At 43.6% G+C, this 24331-nt stretch overlaps 1 protein-coding gene across 1 annotated transcript in view; it reads right to left on the bottom strand.

Moving 5' to 3' along the window:
* Positions 1-24331, bottom strand: part of PKD1L3 (polycystin 1 like 3, transient receptor potential channel interacting) — an 88464-nt gene that overhangs the window by 8446 nt on the left and 55687 nt on the right. Inside the window, 7 exon segments of the mRNA XM_064383251.1 lie at positions 1104-1231; positions 9795-9819; positions 16307-16443; positions 16446-16469; positions 16472-16744; positions 17729-17869; positions 21020-21119. Of these exon segments, the coding sequence (XP_064239321.1) occupies positions 1104-1231; positions 9795-9819; positions 16307-16443; positions 16446-16469; positions 16472-16744; positions 17729-17869; positions 21020-21119 (828 nt within the window).

The raw sequence follows: 24331 nt of genomic DNA, 5'->3' as shown, positions 1-24331 counted from the left end.
TCCTCCCACCTCAGCCTCCTGAGTAGCTGGGACCACAGGCACATGCCACCATGCCCAGCCAAGTTTTGTGTTTTTTTTGTAGAGACAGTGTTTTGACATTTTGCCCAGACTAGTCTCGAACTCCTGGCTTGAAGTGATCTGCCCACTTCAGCCTCCCAAAGTGCTGGGATTACAGGCATGAGCCACCATGGCCAGGAAAAGTTTCCAAGCTAGTTATTAAGCCTGAGACTGAAGAAAAAATACTATGTTTGGCTTAAGATATAAATATATTTTCTTGTGAGTGTATTTTTTTTTTTTGAGACTGAGTTTCACAGACACCCAGGCTGTAGTACAGTGGCGCCATCTGGGCTCACTGCAACCTCCACCCCTAAGGTTCAAGCAATTCTCCTGCCTCAGCCTACTGAGTAGGTGGGACTTCAGGAGCCCACCACCACACCCAGCTGATTTTTGTATTTTCAGTAGAGACGGGGTTTTACCATGTTGGCCAGGCTGGTCCTGAACTCCTGACCTCAGGTGATCCACCCGCCTCAGCCTCCCAATGTGCTGGGATTACAGGTGTGAGCCATTACGCTCAGCCAATCATTTGTATTTTTGAGTGCTTGCTGTTTGTTCATCATACTTGCTTGGTATTAATTTATATAGGGTTAATAAAACTATAAAAGTACTATTTCTACAGACTAAATTCTTTAGCACCTGAAATTTGAAAGAGCTACTCTATTTGGTGGAAAACCAGTCAGTCTTTAACTGAATTCAAGTTTCGGAAAAGGACCAAAATCATCGCCATAATTCTAGTAACAGGTCATTGTGGAGCTCCCCAAATAAAATGTGGCAACCTTTATTTCTCACATCTAACATCATCGTCGTCATCATCATCATCATCATTTTTGAGACAGGGTCTTGCTCTGTGGCCCAGGCTAAAGTGCAGTGGTGTGATCTTGGCTCACTGCAACCTCTGCCTCCTAAGCTCAAGTGATTGTCCCATCTCAGCCTCCCGAGTAGCTGGGACACAGGTGTGTACCACCACACCTGGGTGATTTTTGTAGTTTGTTAAGGACGAGGTTTTGCCACATTGCCCAGGCTGACATCTAACATTACTGACTCACCTGTATGAAGGCATAGTAACAGATCAGTAGATAATAGATGACTTGTGAGATGACAGACCAGACAAAGCCCTTCTGTGACATCTGGAGGGAAGTGAAGCTTTCCAGTCTCACAGAGGTGAAGAAAGCACCTGAGAATAACAAAGAACACCTGGAGTCAAGCGTCTAAAACTTTTGCCCACTTGTGGTTACACTTTGTCTTTGAATAACCCCAACTCTTCCTATATCATCAATTCAAATGTTTCTGAGTTCAATGCTCCACTTAGTATTTCCTTTAGAGCTGTTATGAACATTAAATGAGATCATATATGCAAAACTACTGGAGAAATACTGGTTTCACAAAAGTCAGTAGCGGGAAAGGATATGCTGCTGATCCTGCCTTGCAGGGAAGGTGTCAGTGGCTTAACACCTGTTATAGATGTCACCCTAACCCAGTCGGAATGGCTGTAGAGAGAAGTCTAAAGCACAGAGATAGGCCATGACTAATGATAGTATCCCATGGATACTCATTTACATAAGGATGGACTAAAAGGCTTCAGCCTCCATGTGGAAGGACAGTGAAAAGATTCAAGTTTATAAAATCATGAGAGGTCTTATGAATGTAAACCTTTCATAAAGCTTCAAAATATTAGTGATGGCAGCAGCAGGCTGTCTGGAGTGGCTGCTGCCATGACACCTGCTGCAGTGGGGGAGGTGTGGCCGGGGCTGTGTGCTCCATTGAGCGCGGGAGCCAGAAACTGGTGGGAGACCTGCCCCCTTCTGAGCTGGAGGGTTGGGAGCCCCACCCTCCTGGGTGCAGTTGTAGCTGCCCAGCCATGGCTGCAGACCGGCCATCCCTGCTCCCGCTGCACGGCCCCTCCCCACTACCCTCATCTGCTCTGATTTTGGAGCAAAGTTTTGGCCAAGCCTGGGCATTGCCAAGACCCAGACGGGTGTGTATGCGCTTGGGGCAGTGCTGACACGCAGTCCCCTACTGTCTCAGCCCTCTCTGAACTTTGGGCACTGACAAGCATGAGAGGGAGGGCAGGCAAGGTGGGGGGCGAAGGGCAGCTTGGCATGGGCCTGCAGGTGCCCCTTGGCACAGACAGCCTGGGCACCATGGGTGACATATGGATGCTGGCAGGAAGCAGACAGGCTCCTGAGTGGAAAGGGGCGGGTCCCCAGTACAGCCGCACCTTCAAGCCTGGGGGCCTGGCTGCCAGTTCAGGAACCTGGCACTTTCACCAACTGGAATGAGAACTTAAGACACTTTTTCTGGGTCCACTCATGGCTGCACATTGACCAATGAGCACACACTCCCCTCTGAATCCCATAAAAATTCCAGACTCAGATGGCAGGTAGGAGTTACCCACTCCAGGTCTCCTGAAAACTGTTTTGCCACCAGTGAAGCTCCTCTCCACCTCTCTCACCCTCCAGTTGTCTGTGTACCTCATTCTTCCTGGATGCAGGACAAAAACTCTGGACCCCCCAAGTGGTGGGACTGAAAAAGCACAGCACCAACAGGGCTGAAACAGCCCCTCATGGGCCATGTTGCAGGCAATGAGGAGGAGAGAAGAGCTGCGGCCCTTTGGGGAAGCCCAGACCTATGGGCTCCCTGAGCCAGGGCTGTGACACCCTCTTTGGGCCTCTGTGGTTCCTGGCATCTCCAAACTTCTGGCCACCATGGTGTTTCTCTCATTCAGAGGCGGGTACCCACAGCGGAAACCATGTGCAGCACATGTGGTCCAACTGTAGCCTTGCAGGGAGCCGGCACCTGTGCCAGCACATAGAGATGCCCACCTCACTGCAGCAGCCAGCATGCCTGGCTGTGTGCAGTGGCTGGACCCCACGATTGCTCACCCATATATCCCTTTGCTGCTCCGTGCCTGGCTCTCCTTTGGCAGGTGTCGGATCCAGGCTGGTAGTACGAGCCAAGTGCAGCCTGCCAGGCCAAGTGGGCAGAAGGAGCCCAGTGGGTGTAAGCAATACTCAGGCAGAAGGTGCTGCTGGCCACAGAGGTTTCTGGCTGGCAAAGCCACACCCTAAGGATGCCATGACATTAAAACTCAGATGTACCTCTTGTAGGTAGAAAAGACATTTAAGAACAAAAGGAATTCCTATTTCACCTAGCTAGCTCTCAAGACTTTGAGGCCTTTTCCCATTTTAATCCCTGTCTATATTTTGGTAGTAACTACCAATAAAAATCCCATGAAGACCCTCAGGAAACCTTTATGGTTCATTAGAAACAAATATAAGAGACGTGGTCTACTCTGCAGGTCTGAGAGGAGAAAAATTCCTGATTAGGAGAAAGATGTGCCAGAAAATGGAAGGATACTTGTGAACCAATTCTGGGAGAAAGAAGAGGAGAAAAAAGTTGGATTAGGACAGACTTCCTGTTAAAGGGAGGGAAACTGAATGGACCAGTTTACCTCCAATCCCTGACAAAATGCCGCTACAATGAAAGTGAAAGTGTAAAGTAAAAACTTCAAAAGATGAAGAAAAGGAGGGCAGATGAGGGCAACAAATTGTTAGAAGCTGAACAGTAGAGGAATCACACTGACTTAGCAAGTTCAAGAAAGCTGGAACCTGAACAGCAGTACAGAAACCAGAAGCAAACCAGTTCTAACCATGAAACTCGGGAAAGCCTCAGACATTATATATATACATATAAAACAATTAGATTCCAAATTTCCTCCCTCACCATTCACAACCAGGGATTTGCTACCCATCTTGCCTTCCACCACCCCACTGACTAAAAGTTTGTTTCCAAGTGATGCTGAATGAGAGAATCTGGACTTGGGAGCACAAGCTGCACGTGACAGTAACAGTTTAGAGGAAAAGGGGATTCAGGGAAAGCTTACATACCGCATGGTGAGATGCTTCCCAGATCCTTTCCCTCAACTCACTCTGAGAACTATAATAGGCTCATATCCTCAAGGTAGGAGCTTGGAGGATCTCTAAAAACTGACTGCCCAAAAAGAGAGACATAGATAACAGCCTTTTTTTTTTTTTGAGACAGAGTCTCACTCTGTCCCCAAGGCTGGAGTACAGTGGCATGATCTCAGCTCACTGCAACCGCTGCCTCCTGAGTTCAAGCGATTCTCCTGTCTCAGCCTCCTGAGTAGCTGGGATTACAGGTGTGTGCCACCATGCCTGGCTAACTTTTGTATTTTTAGTAGAGACAGAGTTTTGCCATGTTGGCCAGGCTGTTCTCCAACTCCTGACTTCAGGTGATCTGCCTGCCTCGGCCTCCCAAAGTGCTGGGATTATAGGTATGAGCCACCGAGCTCAGCCGGGCACAGAGTTTATAATTAGCATTTATTTGCTTTTTGTAGCTTTTTTTTTTTTTTTGATACAGGGTCTGACTCTCACCCAGGCTGGAGTGCACTGGTACGATCTTGGCTCACTACAACCTCTGCCTCACAGGCTCAAACCATCCTGCCACCTCAGCCTCCCAAGTAGCTGAGACTACAGGTGCACACCACCATACCAGGGTAATTTTTGTATTTTTGGTAGAGACAGGTTTCACCATGTTGCCCAGGCTGATCTCAAACTCCTGGGCTCAAGTGATCTTCCTTCCATGGCCTCCCAAAGTTCTGGGATTATATGCGTGAACCACCACACCCAGCCTGCCTTTCTTCAAAAGGACAGCCAGGTACTTGAACCTCCAATGTTGAAAACTGTAGATGAAAACAAACAACAAATCAAAAAAGAAGTTCAGAGGAATTAGAGACAGTAAAGGATAAGAAAAAAAACCCACCATAATATCCTCCGAGTTAAGAGAGGCTATTGGATCCATAAAAGAATAAGAGACTATGAAAAAAAATGAAAACAATTTTGGAAATATTAAAGAAAAACAAATAGTTTACAATATAAAAATTAAAGTAATACTGCAGATATTAGACAAAAAAGATGGAAAACAGAATCAAAAATATAAGAAAATGACATCACTCCAGGAGTTCCAACTTCAAAATACTAGAAAATCAGAAAAAGTGACGAGAGAAAATGAAGAAGAAATTAAAGAAAAATGCAAGAAAATTGTCAGAACTTAAGGACACAAGTTTCCAGATAATAGGGCTTGCTACGACATTCTTTCCTAACCCAGAGGACAAAGAAAAAAATCTAAAACTTTTGGGGTTGGGGACTGGGAATCAGAATGACAGTGTAATACTTAACAGTACCATGAAAAGCTAGAAAGCAATGGACCTATACTTTTCAAAATTCTGGCTGGGTGTGGTGGCTCACACCTTTAATCCCAGCACTTTGGGAGGCCAAGGTAGGTGGATCACGTGAGGTCAGGAGTTTAAGACCAGCCTGGCCAACATGGCGAAACCCCATAAAATAGGTAAATACATAAATTGTAAAAATACAAAAATTAGCCAGGCATGGTGGCAGGTGCCTGTAATCCCAGCTACTCGGGAGGGTGAGGCAGGGAGAATTGCTTGAACCCGGGAGGCAGAGGTTGCAGTGAGCTGAGATCGCTCCACTGCCCTCCAGCCTGGGTGACAGAGCAAGACTCCATCTCAAAACAAACAACAAAACACCAAAATTCTGCAATAAAGAAATTATATACAGATAAATTAGCAATCTAATGTGATGGCAGAATAAAAACATTTTTGGATATGTACGTCTCCAACAAATTTACCTCCCTTGCCCTCTTCCAGGAAGTTAGTGGAGGATATGATCTAGCAAAAAGAGCAACTGAGCCAAGAAAGGAAGACATGGAATCCAGAAGAAAGGGGATCCAGTAGAGGAGAGAGGTAAAGATAATCCCAGGGTGTTGGTGAAGGGAGAGTCCTGGATGAGAGCTGTGAAGCAGCCTAGAGAATAACCCAGATGGTACGACAGAGGGAGGGCTCCACAGAGGTGTCTCCAAGAAGATAAAATGAGAGTTTACATGATACTCTAGGAGCATTTCTACTTTTACAAAGAATTGGAGATGCATCAATGACAGATACATAGAAAACCTAACAAAGTTTTAAAAAGTAATAAATTCTAGAGAAAACAAAAGGTTGTATAAGAAACGAAATTTAATCATAATATACTAATGTCTCATCACTGAAACACATAATAGAAATACTCAAACTAAATAAATTTTATTACTATATTGTGAGAAGGAGGGAAGAAAAAAGATGTGTATGTGTTCAACATATATGTGGATGTAAGAAAGCTTAATTCTAAATCTCAAATTCCAAGGCTGGGTGTGGTGGCTTCTGCCTGTAATCCCAGTACTTTGGGAGGCTGAGGGAGGTGGATCACCTGAGGTCAGGAGTTCAAGACCAGCCTGGCCAACATGATGAAACCCCCATCTCTACTAAAATACAAAAATTAGCCAGGTGTGGTGGCAGGTGCCTGTAATCCCAGTTACTCAGGAGGCTGAGGCAGGAGAATGGCTTGAGCCTGGGAGGCAGAGGTTGCAGTGAGCCAAAATTATACCACTGCACTCCAGAGTGGGTGACTGAGCGAGACTCTGCCTCAAAAAAAAAAAAAAAAAAAAAAAAAAAAAAAAAGGCAAGCAAGTTAGCTAAATCCTCAACCTAACAAAGAAACAGAAAATATCCCAAACTGAAAATTTATAAAATAGACAATAACCATGTTAATAATTTTTAAAATCTGAAAGATCTAGTTTAAAAAAACTGAAAGTAGCCTCCTCTGGGGAGTAGGAAGGAGGGAGGGATGAACTGAGGACTCCTGTTTTTCCCTTGAACTATTTGACTCTTAAAGTTATATTTATATATAATAATTGTAATTTTAAAAATATTTAACTTAATGGTATAAGATACAGAAAGAACCTGGGCCTTCTCCTGAGCTACCCAAGTGTCTTAGTATATTTTGTGTTGCTATAAAGGAGTATCCAAGTCTTGGGTAATTTATAATGAAAAAAGGTTTCTTTGGCTCACAATTCTGATGGCTGGGAAGTTCAAAATTGGGCATCTGCATCTGAGGGCCTCAGGCTGCTGCCACTTACGGCAAAAGGTGAAGGGGAGACAGCCTATGCAGAGATCATGGAACAAGAGGAACCAAGAGAGGGGTCAGGGAAATGTCAGCCTCTTTTTAAACAACCAGCTTTCTTGGGAATTAATAGAATGACGACTCACTTACCCCTAAGGGAGGGCATCAATCTATCCATGAAAGATCTGCCTCCCCAGGACCCAAACACCTCCCACCAGGCTTCACTTCCAACGCTGGGGATGGAATTTCAACATGAGGTTTAGAGGGGACAAACATCCAGGCCATAGCACAAATCACAGACAGAGGAGAGAAGAGGCCTTCATACCCACATCACTGGACTCCAGCATCAGGGTCACAACGCAGAACAGGTTCACATTAGCATTGAAGACCACGAATTCCACAAAGAGGCCTTTTGTGCGTTGGTCTAGCCAATGCCTCAGTTCAAGATGCTGTAGAACTCTGGGTAAACAGAGGACAGGGTCAGCTGCTTTCTCCAATACTGCAAAGGAGGAGAATGTCCTGATGTTTCCAACACTGTCATATACCAGGTAAGAAGTTACATTTCCCAATCTACTTCTCCTATGAAATATTTTATGATTACTAAAGCCCAAACTTTCACTGGTATTAATATAAATTTAGTAGACCATAACAATGACAGTTTTTACAATAATATTCACAACAAGGTTAACCATTCAGGAAAACATATTTGGCATTTCAGGTCTGAAGCAGAATTTCATATGCTATGATAACTATTTCTACTTAAAATATTCAAAGTTACTCTTTAGTAACAGCTGTTCAGTTTTGGGAGGTAGAAGGAGTATAAATGTCACTATTTGGTTGGCACTGTTGTTGCTGAATAATGAATTCCTTGCTGTACATTTAAATGAAGAGGTAATTATTTTTATTTAGACTTTTTTTTCTCACGTAAGGACAGAGACTCTGAGAATAGTAAACCACTCTGAAAGTCTCAGGAAACTTAATTTTGGCATTTGAATTTTGGGTTTCTATATTTTGGCTCATGACCAGCAATGTTTCCTTTATATGTGAAGATTACAGTTTGTCCAAGCTAGGGTCACTTGAGTTTAACTCCAGCTAGGATTGAAACTGTCAGGTATTTTTCCAGCTACAAAATGAGTGTTGGCAAACTGCCAAACCAAAACATACCTGTAGTTTGAACTTGAGCAAGGAATTTTTAAACTAAAGGGTATATTTCTTTAGACATCTAAAATAAAGGCTGGGCGCGGTGGCTCACGGCTATAATCTCAGCACTTTGGGAGGCCACAGTGGGCTAATCAACTGAGGTTGGGAGTTCGAGACCAGGCTGACCAACCTGGAGAAACCCCATCTCTACTAAAAATACAAAATTAGCTGAGTGTAGTGGCGCACGCCTGTAATCCCAGCTACTTGGGAGGCTGAGGCAGGAGAATCACCTGAACCTGGGAGGTGGAGCCGAGATAGCGCCACTGCACTCCAGCCTGGGCAACAATAATGAAACTCCATCTAAAAAAAAAAAAAAGTCTAAAATTTAAAAAAAGTGTCCTAAGTTTTATAGACAGTAGCATAGCTGTCAAAACTACTCAAATGGGTCCGAAATTCCTAACTGTCCCATGAATGGGCAAGAGCAAATATTCTGGTCCTCTCGTTCTGGGCTGAGGCTACTCACCGGGTTGCAGTACTGGAGTTTCTTCCAAGTTTCACAATGTATCCTCCTCCTGAGTAAGTGGCAAATTCCCCTTGAATAGGATAGCCACCCAGGGTCTCTTGATTCTGATAATGCCAAATGCTATCTGATTTGGTGATGTTTGTATCGAGGGCACCCCAATTAACCCCATAGTTCTCTGTATCCTCCTGGTGTTGGTGAGAGGGCTTCACTTGCTCCTGGGGAGATACTCCAGCTGGGAAGAGTCCAGCATCAGGAATACGAATCTGACGAAGCAGAACATTGCCCAAAAGAAAGGAGTTCCCGTCAGCAATAAATCCTAATGAGAAAGTAAAAAAAACACTTTTGTTTACGTGTTTTTTGAAATCTTTTTTCCAGCACATCCAGAATGCAGAAAAAAGAAACGATGTAAAAAGTGCCACATTAAGTTAGTAATGAGATAAAATGCACACTTTCACCATTAGGTTTGAAGACATTTTTGTAGGTTCTAAATAATGCTATTATGCAAGAAAAAGAAATAAGAATGGATATGGTACATCACAGCTGTAATCCCAGCACTTTAGGAGGCCAAAACAGGAGGATGGCTTGAAGCCAGGAGTTCAAGACCAGCCTGGGCAACAAAGGGGGATCTGGTCTTTATAGCAAAAAAATTTTTTTTGCAGGGTGCAGTGGCTCACACCTGTAATCCTAGCACTTTGGGAGGCTGAGGTAGGCAGATCATGAGGTCAGGAGTTCAAGACCAACCTGGCCAAGATGGTGAAACCCCGTCTCTAATAAAAATACAAAAATTAGCTGGGGATGGTGACGGGCACCTGTAATCCCAGCTACTTGGGAGGCTGAGGCAGAGAACTGCTTGAACCTGGGAGGTGGAGGTTGCAGTGAGCCGAGATTGTACCACTGTACTTCAGCCTGGGCAACAGAGCAAGACTCTGTCTCAAAAAAAAAAAATTAATAAAAATGAGACATATAATAAAGTGAAATTGTCACAATTTGTAAACGATATGTCTATCTAGATGTTAAGAGAATCAACTGAAAAACTGAGCTTTAAACAATACATGTTTGACCTGCGTGGGTCCTCCTATATTTTCTTCCATCTCTGCCACCCCTGAGACACCAAGACCAACCCCTCTGTTTCGCCCTCAGCCTGCTCAATGTGAAGACGATGAGGATATAGACCTTTACGATGATACACTTCCACTTAATGAACAGTAAATTATTTTATCTTATGATTTTCTTAATACTTTCTTTTCTCTAACTTATTGTAAGAATACAGTATATAATACATACAACATACAAAACATATGTTAATCAACTGTTACCAGTAAAGCTTCCAGTCTGTAGTAGGCTATTAGTAGTTAAGCTTTGGAGGAGTCCAAAGTTACACATGGGCTGGGCATGGTGGCTCATGCCTGTAATCCCAGAATTCTGGGAGGCCACAGTGGGTGGATTATGAGGTCAGGAGTTTGAGACCAGCTTGACCAACATGGTGAAACCCTGTCTCTACTAAAAATATAAAAATTAGTTGGGCGTGGTGGCGTGTGGCTGTAATCCCAGCTACTCAGGAGGCTGAGGCAGGAGAGTTGCTTGAACCTGGGAAGGAGAGGCTGCAGTGAGCTGAGATCACACCGCTGCACTCCAGCCTGGCGACAGAGTGAGACTTCTCAAAAAAAAAAAAAAAAAAAAAAAAAATTATACATAAATTTTCATCTGCAGTGGGACCAGTACCCCAAGCCCTGTATTGTTCAAGGGCCAATTGTACTTACAAAAAGAATTCAGCAAGATAGCTAGATACGAAATAAACACAAAGAAATCAATAGTGTTCATATGGCCACACAATATTTACTTAGATAGTATACAGAACTAAAACATTTTTTTCGAGACAGAGTTTCCCTCTGTTGCCCAGGCTGAAACGCAGTGGCACGATCTTTGCTCACTGTGACTTCTGCCCCCTGAGTTCAAGTGATTCTCCTGCCTGAGCCTCCCAAGTAGCACATACTACAGGTGCCTGTCACCACACCCAGCTATTTATTATTATTATTATTATTTTTTTAGTAGAGACACGATTTCACCATGTTGGCCAGGCTAGTCTCAAAGTTCTGACCTCAGGTGATCTGCCCACCTTGGCCTCCCAAAGTGCTGAGGTTAAGGCATGAGCTGCCACACCTGGCCTAAAACATCTTACTTATAATAGTAACACAAAAGGAAAAATAAGCCTAATAAGAGATGTACACAAACTATATGGGGAACAATTCTGAATATTACTGAGCGCTACAAATGAAGATGAAAACAGACATAGAAGCATACCATGCCATCAGGTAGGAAGAATGTAACAAAAATATTAATTCCCTAAATTAATATTTATAGGTTCTTAGTCTGTATCTCTATAAAGATCTAGATCTTTGTATACATTCTTAATACATAAAAAGCTCCTACAAATCAAAATGGGTAAACAGAACCACACAGCCTGTTGAAAAATAGGCAAAGAATATGGGCAGACGCTTATTCATTCATTTTTTCAATCAGTATGTCTTGAGTGCTCAAAGGCACCATGTCCCGCCTAGGTACCCAGAATATACCAGTAGATGTAAGAGAGTTTAGGCCACAGAGAGCCCATATTTGAGGAGCGAGAGAGAAAGGCAATAACCAAATAATATTCAGGTAATGATAAGAGCTATGAAGAAAAATTAAGCAGGGTAAGGGGATGAAGAGTGCTTTGGGGAGGAGCCATGCTGTCACTTTAGGTAGGATCATTAGAGCAGCTTTCTCTGGGAAGGTGGCGCAGGAGAGGCCCTAACACAGTCGGGAGCACACAGCGCAAATATCAGCAGCCAGGAGAACAGCAAGTTCCGAGGCCCTGAGTGAGAGCAAGCTTGACATATTTAAGGAAAATACAGACGCTTGAGTGGCAACGGTCAGAGGAGTAAGAGATGAAGTAACAGGTACGACCAGGGGCGACTTGGGACTTTAAGTTTGATGGGAATCTACTGGGAGGTTTTGAACAGTGAAGTAACACAAGTTTATGTCTGAAAAAGAGAATACGGGAAGGATTGAATGAAAAAAGGCAAAAGCATATGGGCAAGTCTTGCCCCTATGAGAAGGGAAAAAGGGTATCTTAGTTTAGTTTGAACTTGGATTTCTCTGAGTGCAGTTGCAAAGTCTTTCATGTATTTTAGGGACACCTGAATTGTTTGAAAACACCAGTTTTCACCAGGCTGTCTGCTGGGGATGTGGGCAGGTGCTCTCACATACTGCTTCTTTTTTTTTTTTTAAGACAGAGTCTTGCTCTGTCACCCAGGCTGGAGTACAGTGGCATGATCTTGACTCACTGGAACCTCCGCCTCCCAGGTTCAAGCAATTCTGCCTCAACCTCCTGAGCAGCTAGGACTACAGGCACGCACTACCAGGTCAAGCTAATTATATATACATATTTATTTATTTTTAGTACAGATGGGGTTTCACCATGTTGATCAGGCTGGTCTTGAACTCCTGACCTCAAGTGATCCGCCCGCCTTGGCCTCCCAAAGTGCTGGGATTACAGATGTAACCCACCATACCCGGCCATATATTGCTAATAGAAGTGTTTATTGGTACACTAAGACAATCTGGCAATGTCTTTCTAAATTAAAAATGTGTATATACTTAGACCTAGCAAGTCCTTTCCAAGGTATTTATCTTTTGATATATTTGCACCTTTGTGGAATTAAGTACGTACAAGGATATTAATGATATTCTTGCTAACAGTAAGACTGGAAATGATCTAAATATCTATCCAAAAGGAGCTGGATATATAAATTATGGTATATCCATGCAATGGAATACTATACAGTAAGTGAATAAAACATAATAGGGGCAGCTTCATATATTCGGATAGAACAAGTCCCAGAAAAATTGTTAATGGAAAAAAGCAAAATGCATGACAATTTTTTTTTTTTTTTTTTTTTTTTTTTGAGACAGTCTTACTCTGTTGCCCAGGCTGGAATGCAGTGGCATGATCTCAGCTCACAGCAACCTCCACCTCCCCAGTTCAAGTGAGTTTCCTGCCTCAGCTTACCAAGTAGCTGGGAACACAGGCACGTGCTACCACGCACGGCTCATTTTTTGTATTTTTAGTAGAGATGTGGTTTCACCCTGTTGGCCATGCTGGTCTCCAACTCCTGACCTCAGGTGATCCGCCCGCCTCAGCCTCCCAAAGTGTTGGGATTACAGGTGTGAGCCATTGCCCCTGGCCACCTGACAATTTTTATAGTATGCTATCATTCATTGTCAAATATATTTGCAAATGCATACATTACCTCAGTGTTTTTGTTTGTTTTTTTTTTTGAGACCGACTCTCACTCTGTCACTTGGTGCCATTTCAACTCACCGCAATCTCAGCCTCCTGGGTTCAAGCAATTCTCCTGCCTCAGCCTCCCTAATAGCTGGGATTATAGGTTCCCATCACTATGCCCAACTAATTTTTTTTTATTTTTAGTAGAGACGGGGTTTCACCATGTTGGCCAGGCTGGTCTTGAACTCATGACCTCGTGATATGCCTGCCTTGTTTCCAAAGTGCTAGGATTACACCCACAAAGTGAGTCAGCACATCTGGCCGTTACCTCTGAAAGAATATATAATAAGCTGGGAATGCAACTGCTTCTTGAGAGAAGGGGGACTATGGGACAAGGAAGAATTGCACAATATACCCTTGTTGTCCACTTGGATTTTTTTTTTTTTTGAGGCATGGTCTCACTCTGTCACCCAGGCTGGAGTGCAGTGGTGTGATCTTGGCTCACTGCAACCTCTGCCTCCTAGGCTCAAGCAATTCTCCCACCCCAGCCTCCCAAATAGCTGGGACCACAGGTGTGTGTTACCGTGCCCAGCTAGTTTGTATATTTTTTGTAGAGATGGGGTTTTCACCATGTTGCCTAGGCTGAGCCTTAAATTTCTGGGCTCAAGGGATCCTCCCGCCTTGGCCTCACAAAGTGCTGTGATTGTAGGCATGAGCCACTGTGCCTGGCTAGATTTTCTCCACATTCATATTTTACTGATTTGCAAAACGATTCTTTTTAAAATTCTTCTATTTTTAAAAAACAGATACAAGGTCTCACTATGTTGTCCAGGCTGGTCTTTAACTCCTGGGCTCAAAGATTACAGGCATGGCCACTGTGCCTGGCCAAGACACTACATACTACAGAGTCAAGGAGTGCAAGAGAGACCATGCCTACCGTGACGGTGCAGACCACAGCCAGAGATCCAGTCACTATTTTTGTTTTTTTCTTTTTTGAGATGGAGTCTCGCTCTGTCGCCAGACTGGAGTGCAGTGGTGCGATCTCGGCTTACTGCAACCTCTGCTTCCCCAGTTTAAGCAATTCTCCTGCCTCAGCCTCCTGAGTAGCCGGGACTACAGGCATGTGCCACCACACCCAGCTAATTTTTTTTTTATTTTTATTAGAGACACAGTTTCACCATGTTGGCCAGGATGGTCTCGATCTCTTGACCTCATGATCCACCCACCTCAGCCTCCCAAGTGCTGGGATTACAGATGTGAGTCACTGCACCTGGCCCACTATTTTTGAGATGGGGTCTTGGCTCTGCTCAGACTAGAGTGTAGTGGTGCAATCATGGCTCACTGCAGCCTTGAACTCCTGGGCTCAAATCAAGCTCCCAAGCAGCTGGTACTATAGTCATGTGCAACCATGCCTGGCTAATTTATATAATTTTTGTAGAGATGGGATCTTGTCATATTGCCCAGGCTGGTCTTGAACTTCTACTGGCTTCAACTGATCCCCCTGCTACAGCCTCCCATAGCACTGGCATCACAGGCATAAGCCACTGGGCCTGGTCCAGTTATTTTTATTCATTATTTTGTTCAGCACAAGATAGATTTACAGACTGCAAGTAATGTGCCCTGGACAGGACATGATGAGTTATGCCTTTAATTCTAGCACTTTGGGAGCCTGAGGCAGGTGAATCACCTCAGGTCAGGAGTTCAAAACCAGCCTGGCCAACATGGTGAAGCCTCATCTCTACTAAAAATATAAAAATTAGCCAGGCATGCTAACGGGCGCCTATAATCCCAGCTACTCAGGATGCTGAGGCAGGAGAATTGCTTGAACCTGGTGGGTGGAGGTTGCAGTGAGCTGAGATCACGCTACTGCACTCCAGCCTGGACAACAGAGCAAAACTCTTTCTTGGTAAAAAAAAGAACATATCCTGAATCCAGAACTGTCACCACCTAAAACTGAACTAACATCACCAGTCTGGGCAACATAGCAAGACGCTGTCTCAAAAAAAAAAAAAAAAAAAAAAAAATTAACCGGGCATGGTGGCACACTCCTGTAGTCCCAGCTACTCAGGAAGCTGAGGTGGGAGAACCGCTTGAGCCCACGAGTTCCAGGCTGTAGTGTGATGAGATCCTGTCACTGCATTCTAGCCTGGGTGAGAGAGTGAGATCCTGACTCTAATAGTAACATTAAAAAAAAAATTGAACTAAATAGATTCAACATGCAATAAACAGGAGTTGTCATCTATAAAAACTCACCCAAATACACCAACCACACCTTTAAGAAAAGACTAAATGTTTGCTGAGATAAAAATGTATTTTAGATTCTTTTTCGGGAACCTAGGAGATGATCCAAATCTCATCAGGAAGTCACCAATCCTGAGATAAATGAATGTAACAATTTTCAGAATGCAGCTTTACTTAACACGATCTACAGTTATATAATGACAGAGTGGTAACTGGTGGAAAAATATCGATCAAGAAATGTTCCTGGCAGACATGATGACTCATTTCTGTAATCCTGGTGCTTTGGGAGGTTGAGGCGGGTGGATCACTTGAGGTCAGGAGTTTGAGACCAGCCTGGCCAACATGGTGAAGCCCCATCTCTACCAAAAATACAAAAATCAACCACGTGTGGTGGCATGCACCTGTAATCACAGCTACTCGGGAGGCTGAGTCAGGAGAATCATTAGAACTGAGGAGGCGGAGACTGCAGTGAGCTTAGATCACACCACTGCACTCCAGTCTTGGTGATAAAAGCAAAACTCTGTCTCAAAAAAAAAAAAAAAATTAGCCAGGTGTGGTGGTGCATGCCTGTAATCCCAGCTAGTAGAGAGGCTGAGGCAGGAGAATTGCTTGAACCCAGGAGACAGAGGTTGCAGTGAGCCATGATCATGCCACTGCACTCCAACCTGCATGACAGACTGAGACTATCTCAAAAACAAAAAAACAGAAAAAACCAGATGCATTCCTTAAGAAAGTCATTCTTTAGCATTTCTTCATCACTGTCCACAGCAAAGCATACTAACTCCTCTGCATGGTGATGTTCCTTTAAGATGCAAACCATATCAGGTCCATCTTTTTATCATTAGCTCCTAGGACAGTTCCCAGCTTATTACAGGAGTTCCATGCATGTTTGTAGGGTCTGAACTGGGTACCCATCCAAGCAAAGGTAAAGTTACACAGACACACTCATAGACTGGGAAAGATGGCTCAGGCCAGAATATCATCTCATGTGGAGATCTTTCCAGCGAAACCACATTCCTGGTTTTGCACTTATCCAACAGCCTTCTTTGCTACGTGTGGCTGAGTCCCAGGGGTCACTCCAGTTCCTTCTCATGATGTCACTGAAACCATTCTCATTCTCGTCAGTCTTTTGTGAAGCTCATCAGTGGAAATCAGCCCCATAGGCCTGGGTGAACAGATAAAACTGAACTTGCTTAGATGAGGTTCAGGGAGCAGGCCCTTGGGACACCCACAGGTATGGCCATATCAATAAAAGCCAGCTGACCTTCCCCACTTTCTCATGGGTCTTGGTAGCGGGTATTTGGAAAATTAATTGTATCCTACATTTGCAATGACTGAGCTCCAGGACTGCATTCTTACCTCTGTAATCCCCATACAGGTTAGGAAGGAGGATGTGATTGGCCCAGGGATAGAAATCCTGAAGAAGCTTGATATCTGAGAAACGGTGAGCAAAGGTCCTCTGGATAGCTTGGTGGAGGTAAAATCTATTGGAGTTCTTTGCAGAGTAGATTGTAGTCAGCAACAGGGTAAGGAAGAAGATCTGTACTAGTTTAGAAGAGGAAAAAAATGTCATAGTTGAGTGGTTAACTTAGAAATTCTCTATGCCTTTTTCTTCATTTTTCCTAAGTCTATAGACATATGTAGGTCAAAACCAGTAAAAAAAAAAAATGGCAATTTCATATGGTTCAATCTAATAATTATAAATACACACATACACATTTCCTTCCCAGAATTATTCTGCCACTAATCATACATTTTACTTAAAATAAGATACACAGGCCAGGCGTAGTGGCTCACACTTGTAATCCTCACACTTTGGGAGGCCGAGACAGGCAGATCACCTGAGGTCAGGAGTTCGAGACAAACCTGACCAACATGGTGAAACCTCCTCTCTACTAAAAATATAAAGATTAGCTGTGTGTGGTTGTGCATGCCTGTAATCCCAGCTACCTGGGAGGCTGAGGCAGAAGAATCGCTGGAACCTGGGAAGCAGAGGTTGCAGTAAGCTGAGACTGCACCACCGCACTCCAGCCTGGGCGACAGAGTGAGACTCCATTAAAAAAAAAAAAGATACATAAAATCCCATATAAGAAACGTTGTGTTTAGCTCTAAGGACTAAGTGTGCACTCCGTCTCACTCATCTGATTGTGTTCACTAGAAGCGAAGTCATGATAAAAACAGAATTGGTTTTCCTTGGATTCGAGAATCTGTGTTGAAGCCAGTCAACTAGCACCTCCAGGATAGCCTTTTGCCAAAGCATTTTCATTTTCCCTCCATAGATCAAGTGTTATTATATTTTGCAGGTGGAAAAAGTGACGTACTCAAGCACACAATGAAACCTCTAGACTCCAAGGTCGGGGGTCTGTCCAGTTACCATCCCACCTGCTTTACTGGAATCCCAAATCTCACAAGCTGAAGATCTTAAAAGATAGCTTTTGAAACCTTCTTTATTTTCCATTTTATTCCCTCTTCCTTTCCCTTCTGAAAAAAGTGTTGTATTACCAATATGTTGGCATTTCCTCTCCATACCCAAAATATCTCCAGTCAGCTTGAAGAGTTTCTTCTTTTTCAAGGTTCTTTCTGGGTGCTTAGTTGGACTATTCATAGTTGGGGCTACATAGACGGGGTTGTTCTTATCTCTTGAACCTGGTACTGATGAAGAACACTTTGCTGTCAAAAATTCAAATGTAGACCAAAGAAATGTTATATTTCATTAAGCGGTCACTCACCATTCACTGAGCATCTATGTAGCACCTCCTTTTAAATGCTGAAGAAACAAGGAGTAAAACTACCTCTGCAGTGCTTCTTAAACTCTCTATTATAAAGGACCTGTTTTTAAAAAAATTCCAATCGATTGGAGACTGATACTTCTATGCAATACAATAAAAATTATTTACCAGGCTGAGGACAGCAGCTCATGCCTGTAATTCCAGCACTTTGGGAGGGGTTTTGCCATGTTGCCCAAGTGGATCTCGAACCCCTGACCTCAGGCGATCCACCTGCGACCCTATCTCTTAAATATATATATATATATATATATATATATAAAATAAAGCAGAAGCAGGTAAAATACAAAGCCTGTTTTTGAAAATTAGATTTAATAGGTATAAAGTTAGGCTGCCAAATTGCTAAAGTTTTCAAATGTTTATTCTTGATTCCTGTACTTATCTTAGACTAGAAACAAACAATTCTAGTCTGTGAGCCACACTTTGATAGCACTATTCTATAGTGGCATTTCTCACATTTTAATGTGCTTAGGAATTGTCTGGGAATATTGTTAAAATAAAGATTCTGGAGTGGGGTCTGAGTCTGCATTTCTATGTTTTTATTTTTAATTTTTTACTTTTTATTTTTCCACCCCATGGGTAACTGCTAAGATGATTCTGCATTTCTGACAATTCCAGGAGATGACAGTGCTGCTGGTCTGCAGACAACATCATGAGTAGAAGAATCTAGAGACAGATTAAGAGTGAGAGAAAGCCAGTGAATTAGAGGAGGACATGAGGCCAGGTGCGGTGGCTCACGCCTGTAATCCCAGCACTTTGGGAGACCAAGGTGGTCCGATCACCTGAGCTCAGGAGTTCGAGACCAGCCTGGCCAACATGGTGAAACCCTGTCCCTACTAAAAATATAGAAAATTAGCTGGGCGTTGTGGCGTGCACCTGTAATCCCAGCTGCTCTGGAGGCTGAGGCAGGAGAATTACTTAACCCTGGGAGGCGGAGGTTGCAGTGAGCCGAGATCATGCCACTGCACCCCAGCCTGGGTGACAGAGCAAGACTCCATCTCAAAAAAAAAAAAAAATTAAATTAAAAAAAAATAGAGGCATGAAACTTGCTAGCATGTATGTGCCAAATACCGTGGGATCAGTGAAGAGTCAGCAAATACATCTCTCCAAGAAAGTCAGAGAAGGCTCCACAGAGGAAGTGACATTTGACATTTATTTTGAAGGATGAATCAGAGCTCTCCAGATGAACAAGGCTGAGGATAAGGGGGAAAAAAAGTCTCTTTTAGGCAGGGAGACCAACAGTTCAGAATGCATGGAGAAACTAAGTGCAAGGAAGTCAGTATATTATTACTTTTTGAGACGGAGTTTCGCTCTTGTCGCCCAGACTGGAGTGCAATGGTGCGATCTCGGCTCACTGCAACCTCCGCCTCCCAGGTTCAAGGGATTCTCCTGCCTCAGCCTTCCAAGAGGCTGGGATTATAGGTGTGCACCACCATACTCAGCTAATTTTGTATTTTTTGTAGAGACAGTTTCACCATGTTGGCCAGGCTGGTCGTGGACAGAAGGCAGTTTCAAGTCAGATTAAGTTTTTTCATCTCACAAGGAATGGAGTGCCTACTGCTTAGCAGTAGATCACCGCTTAAAAAATAAGTGACTGTTAGGAGGCCAGGTGACGTGGCTCATGCCTGTAATCTCAGCACTTTGGGAGGCCAAGGTAGTTGGACCACCTGAGGTCAGGAGGTCAAGACCAGCCTGGCCAACATGGTGAAACCCCATCTCTACTAAAAATACAAAAATTAGCCAGGTATGGTGGCATATGCCGGTAATCCCAGCTACTGGGGAGGCTGAGGCAGGAAAATCGCTGCAATCCTGGAGGTAGAGGTTGCAGTGAGCCAAGATCGCACCACTGCACTGCAGCCTGGGCAACAAGAGTGAGAGTCCATCTCAAAAAAAAAGAAGTGACTGGCAACATCAAGTCTATTGCGTACCCCTCTGTGATGGCATTCTCCCCTCTTTCCCTCAGAGGCGATTCTTTCCTGAATTTTGGAGTTTATCATTTCCATGCATTTCTTTATACTTTATCTATAAATGCATAGAAGAGATACATACGTATCCTCCAATCAAGATATGCATCATTTTTACGTGATTAAAATATTCTGCCAATTTTTCTGCAAGCTCCTCTTTTTGCCCAAGATTGTGTTTCTGAGGCTCACCCAGGTGATAAGTTAGCCCTAGCCAGTTATTTAGAGGGTAGGCTCTCTCAGGCTTGGTCACTAAATGCGGAAACTAAGAGAGGAATTTAGGATTATGTATCTGACTTTTTTAGAGAATGCTAATGCTCTTGATTAGAATGAGAAAATATAGTAAAGAAGTGGATTTGTGGGGCAGGCAAACAATTTAGTTTGACACACTTGGAGGCATGAAGCTCCAGATAGGGAGCCGTGGAAAATGGCACCTCGGGCTCATGAGAGGGAAGGGAGGGAGGGAAGGGAGAAGAGAGAGAGGAGAAAGGAGGGAGACAGACAGAGATGAAAAGGAGATCTAAAATGCAGGGAGGCTGGGTGCAGTGGCTCACACTGGTAATCCCAGCACTTTCGGAGACCGAGGAGGGTGGATCACCTGAGGTCAGGAGTTCAAGAGCAGTCTAGCCAACATGGGGAAACCTCGTGTCTACTAATAATACAAAAAAATTAGCTGGGTGTGGTGACAGAGGCCTGTAATTCCAGCTACTTGGGAGGCTGAGGCAGGAGAGTCACTTGAACCCAGGAGGCGGAGGTTGCAGTGAGCCGAGATCACACCATTGTACTCCGGCCTGCGCGACAAGAGTGAAACTTCATCTCAAAAAAATAAAAATAAACAAAATAAACTGCAGGGGAGAGATGAAGCACTAGGAGGGAGAATGTGATGATCGAGGTGAGGATCCTCGTCTGGAAGCGCATTAGTTTTGGGCAGAAGAGGAGAAATAACCAGTTGGTTAGAGACAAGTCCTTTGAATGGGTTAATTTCTCTGAGTCAGCAAGGTGGCCAGAGTACCACTGATCTGATCTAATTTGCTTTTTCAAAATTAGGTAGTTGTTGGAACTACTTGAGTTACCCAGGAGTGCCAAGATCCTCTTGGTTTGTTGTTCCTCCTCCTTGTGAAGCCGGGGCACCCTGCTCATCATCAGTGAGTGGAAGAATGTGAAGACGACCACCTGGGCAGGAGAACCACAGGAGAACATCGTGAGCGGAAACTACAGACCCAGGAGGATGATACCTTATGTAAAGGAAGAGGTGGGCATTAATGAAAAACTTCAATTATTTGGCCATTTATTTATTTATTTTTATTTTTGAGATGCAGTCTCACTCTATTGCCCAGGCTGGAAGGCAGTGGTGCGATTTTGGCTCACTCTAACCTCCGCCTCCTGGGTTCAAGCAATTCTCTGCCTCAGCCTCCCCAGTAGCGGGATTACAGGTGCACGCCACCATGCCTGGCTAATTTTTGCATTTTTAGTAGAGACAGGGTTTCACCATTTTGGCCACGCTGGTCTTGAACTCCTGACCTTGTGATCCTCCCACCTTGGCCTCCCAAAGTGCTGGGATTACAGGCATGAGCCACTGTGCCTGGCTTTGGCCCTTTATTTCAATGGAAAACTAATTTCAGTCATTTTTGTACAATGATGGGGACCTGGAGAAGGGCCAGCAGACTCTAAATACTGTTAATATTCCTCTTTTTTGCTTATAGTTCTTAATCTGGTTGGCTGGAGAAGTTTACAATGTCAAATGATTTGTGATGTCTATTCAGTAATATCTCTCAGTGTCTTTGGAAGACCTCTGATGAAGATCCAGACTTTTTTTTTTTTTTGAGATGAAGTCTCACTCTGTCACTCAAGCTTGAATGCAGTGGCACAACCTCGGCTCACTGCAACCTCTGCCTCCTGGGTTCGAGTGATTCTCTTGCCTCAGCCTCCCAAGTAGCTGGGACTATAGGTGCATACCATACCCAACTAATTTTTATATTTTTAATAGAGACAGGGTTTCACCATGTTGACCAGGGTGGTCTTGAACTCCCAACCTCAAGAGATCTGCCTGCCTTGGCCTTCCAAAGTGCTGGGATTACAGGCATGAGCTACTGTGCCTGGCCAAGAGTCAGTCTTTTAGAAGTCCCAGGATTAAATCTCAGGTTAGCAAAAGAAGTTAAGAAATCTTAGAATCGAGTAAGACCTTAAGCATCTGTTAGAGGAAGCAAGTATTCCCCCATTCCTTAAATTTCCATGGAGGGCAAGAAAGCTCCATTCCAATACTCAGGAGAATGAAGAAGGGTGATATTCTCAGCCCGGGGCCACACTCCCCTTACTCCACCTTAACTCACTAGGAAGAATCTGCCGGTGATTCCTCTCTCTGGGACCTGCCTGCCTGCAGTGTGGTCTGCTCAGCCCTGCCTGGGCTTCCCAGGGTTGGGCCGGTGGGCTTGGGCCAGGGCCAGGCTTTGTATTTAGAGGGGGGTTTCAGGTCCTTCTTTACTCCTACTTTTGGAGTTTGATGGATTTGAGGTGGCAATTCTGGGTCCGTTTGCTCTGCAGACCTAAAGTCGCCCTCTAGTGGATCGTCCCAAGAACAAGACTTGGTGGTAGAAAGTCTCATTGGCCATGATCCAACCAAACTCTCCACTGCAGCAATACCAATGATTACCAATACTTTGGTCTCCAGCGATCCTGTTCTTTTCATACTTTCCCTCAACCTTTACAAAAACTGTAATGTTTATTATAAAAATTTGGAAAAAGGAAAAAAAAAACCTAAAAATATTGTGTATTCTCGCCACCAGATATTTTTTTAAAGCCTTAAAATTCAGAATACATCCTGTAATCTCAGCACTTTGGGAGCCCACGGTGGGAGGATCACTTGAAGCCAAGAGTTCAAGACCAGCCTGGGCAACATAGCAACACCTTGTCTCCAAAAGAAAAAAAAAAAAAAAACTTTGCTGGGTAGTGTGGTGAGCATCTGTAGTCCAAGCTACCTGGGAGGCTGAGGTGGAAGGATCATTAGAGCCCAGGAGGCTGAGGCTGCAGTGAGCCATGATTGTGCCACTGCACTCTGGCTTGGGCAACAGAGTGAGACTCTGTCTTAAAAAAAATGGGGGTAAATTGTTCAATTTTTGTTTTTAAATAGAGACAGGGTCTCACTCTGTTGCCCAGGCTGGTCCTGAACTCTTGAACTCAAGTGATCCTCCCACCTTGACCTCCCAAAGTGCTAGGATACACGCATAAGCCACCACACACTCGGCCTTCAATCCATTGTACCTTACTTTATATACCTGGAACAGCTTCTACATCATTACATTTTCTATAACATTGTTAATGGTTACTCCATACACCGTGATATGGTTGTCTCATAATATATTAACCAATGCCCTATTGTTGGGCATGTAAATTACTGCAATTTATTTTATTGTTATAAACCACTATGGATTTTCTTGAGATGGATCCTTAGATGTGAAACCTCTCTAGCGAAAGGATGCACAATTTTCAGGTTTTCACTTTATATTGCCAGATTTTCCTTAACCAGCATTGGCTGTTCACTTCCGTGGCATTGCTGTGTATTATTATTTTTCGTTGCCATTATTAAAACAAAAACATGGTATTATCATTTCATTGGACCAGTTGAAGCTAAATTTCTTACATGTGTTTTGGCCACTGCAATCACAGGGTTTTTTGCTTTAAAAAATTTCTATCTTAACTTATATATAGTAAAAAAAAAAAAAAAAATTGCTTTTTGTCAACCCATGAGGGTTGACAAATACTTAGAGTTGTATATCTACCACTACAGTCAAGATACCAAGTAGTTGGCTGGGTGCAGTGGCTCATGCCTGTAATCCCAGCACTTTGGGAGGCCGAGGCAGATGGATCACCTTAGGTCAGGAGTTTGAGACCAGCCTAATCAACATGGTGAAACCCCGTCTCTACTAAAAATACAAAAAATTAGCTGGGCATAGTGGCGGATACCTGTAATTCCAGCTACTTGGGAGGCTGAGGCAGGAGAATGGCTTGAACCCGGGAGGCAGAGGTTGCAGTGAGCTGAGATCACGCCATTGCACTCCAGCCCTGGGTGACAGAATGAGACTCTATCTTAAAAAAAAAAAAAAAAAGATACCTAGTAGTTTCATCGCCCCCAAAATTCCCACAAGCTGTCTCTTTGTATTTATATTTGTTTTAAAAGGAAGAGTCCATAACTTTTAGAAATATAAAGACTAAAATATGTGAAATGGAAAAAATGATATGAAGTCTGATATTTTCCCCCCAACATAACAGATAAAACAAGATTGGCCATGAGTTGGTTATTATTGAAGCTGGGCGGTAGGACTTTAGGATGCAGTATACTAATCTCTACACTTTTGTGTGGGTTTGACATTTTCCTTAAATATAAAAAT

This window comes from Aotus nancymaae, unplaced genomic scaffold (assembly GCF_030222135.1).
Source record: "Aotus nancymaae isolate 86718 unplaced genomic scaffold, 86718_ANA_hifiasm-v0.15.2.pri h1tg000030l, whole genome shotgun sequence".
Classification (NCBI taxonomy): Eukaryota; Metazoa; Chordata; class Mammalia; order Primates; family Aotidae; genus Aotus; species Aotus nancymaae.
This window is presented reverse-complemented; position numbering and strand designations above follow the sequence as displayed.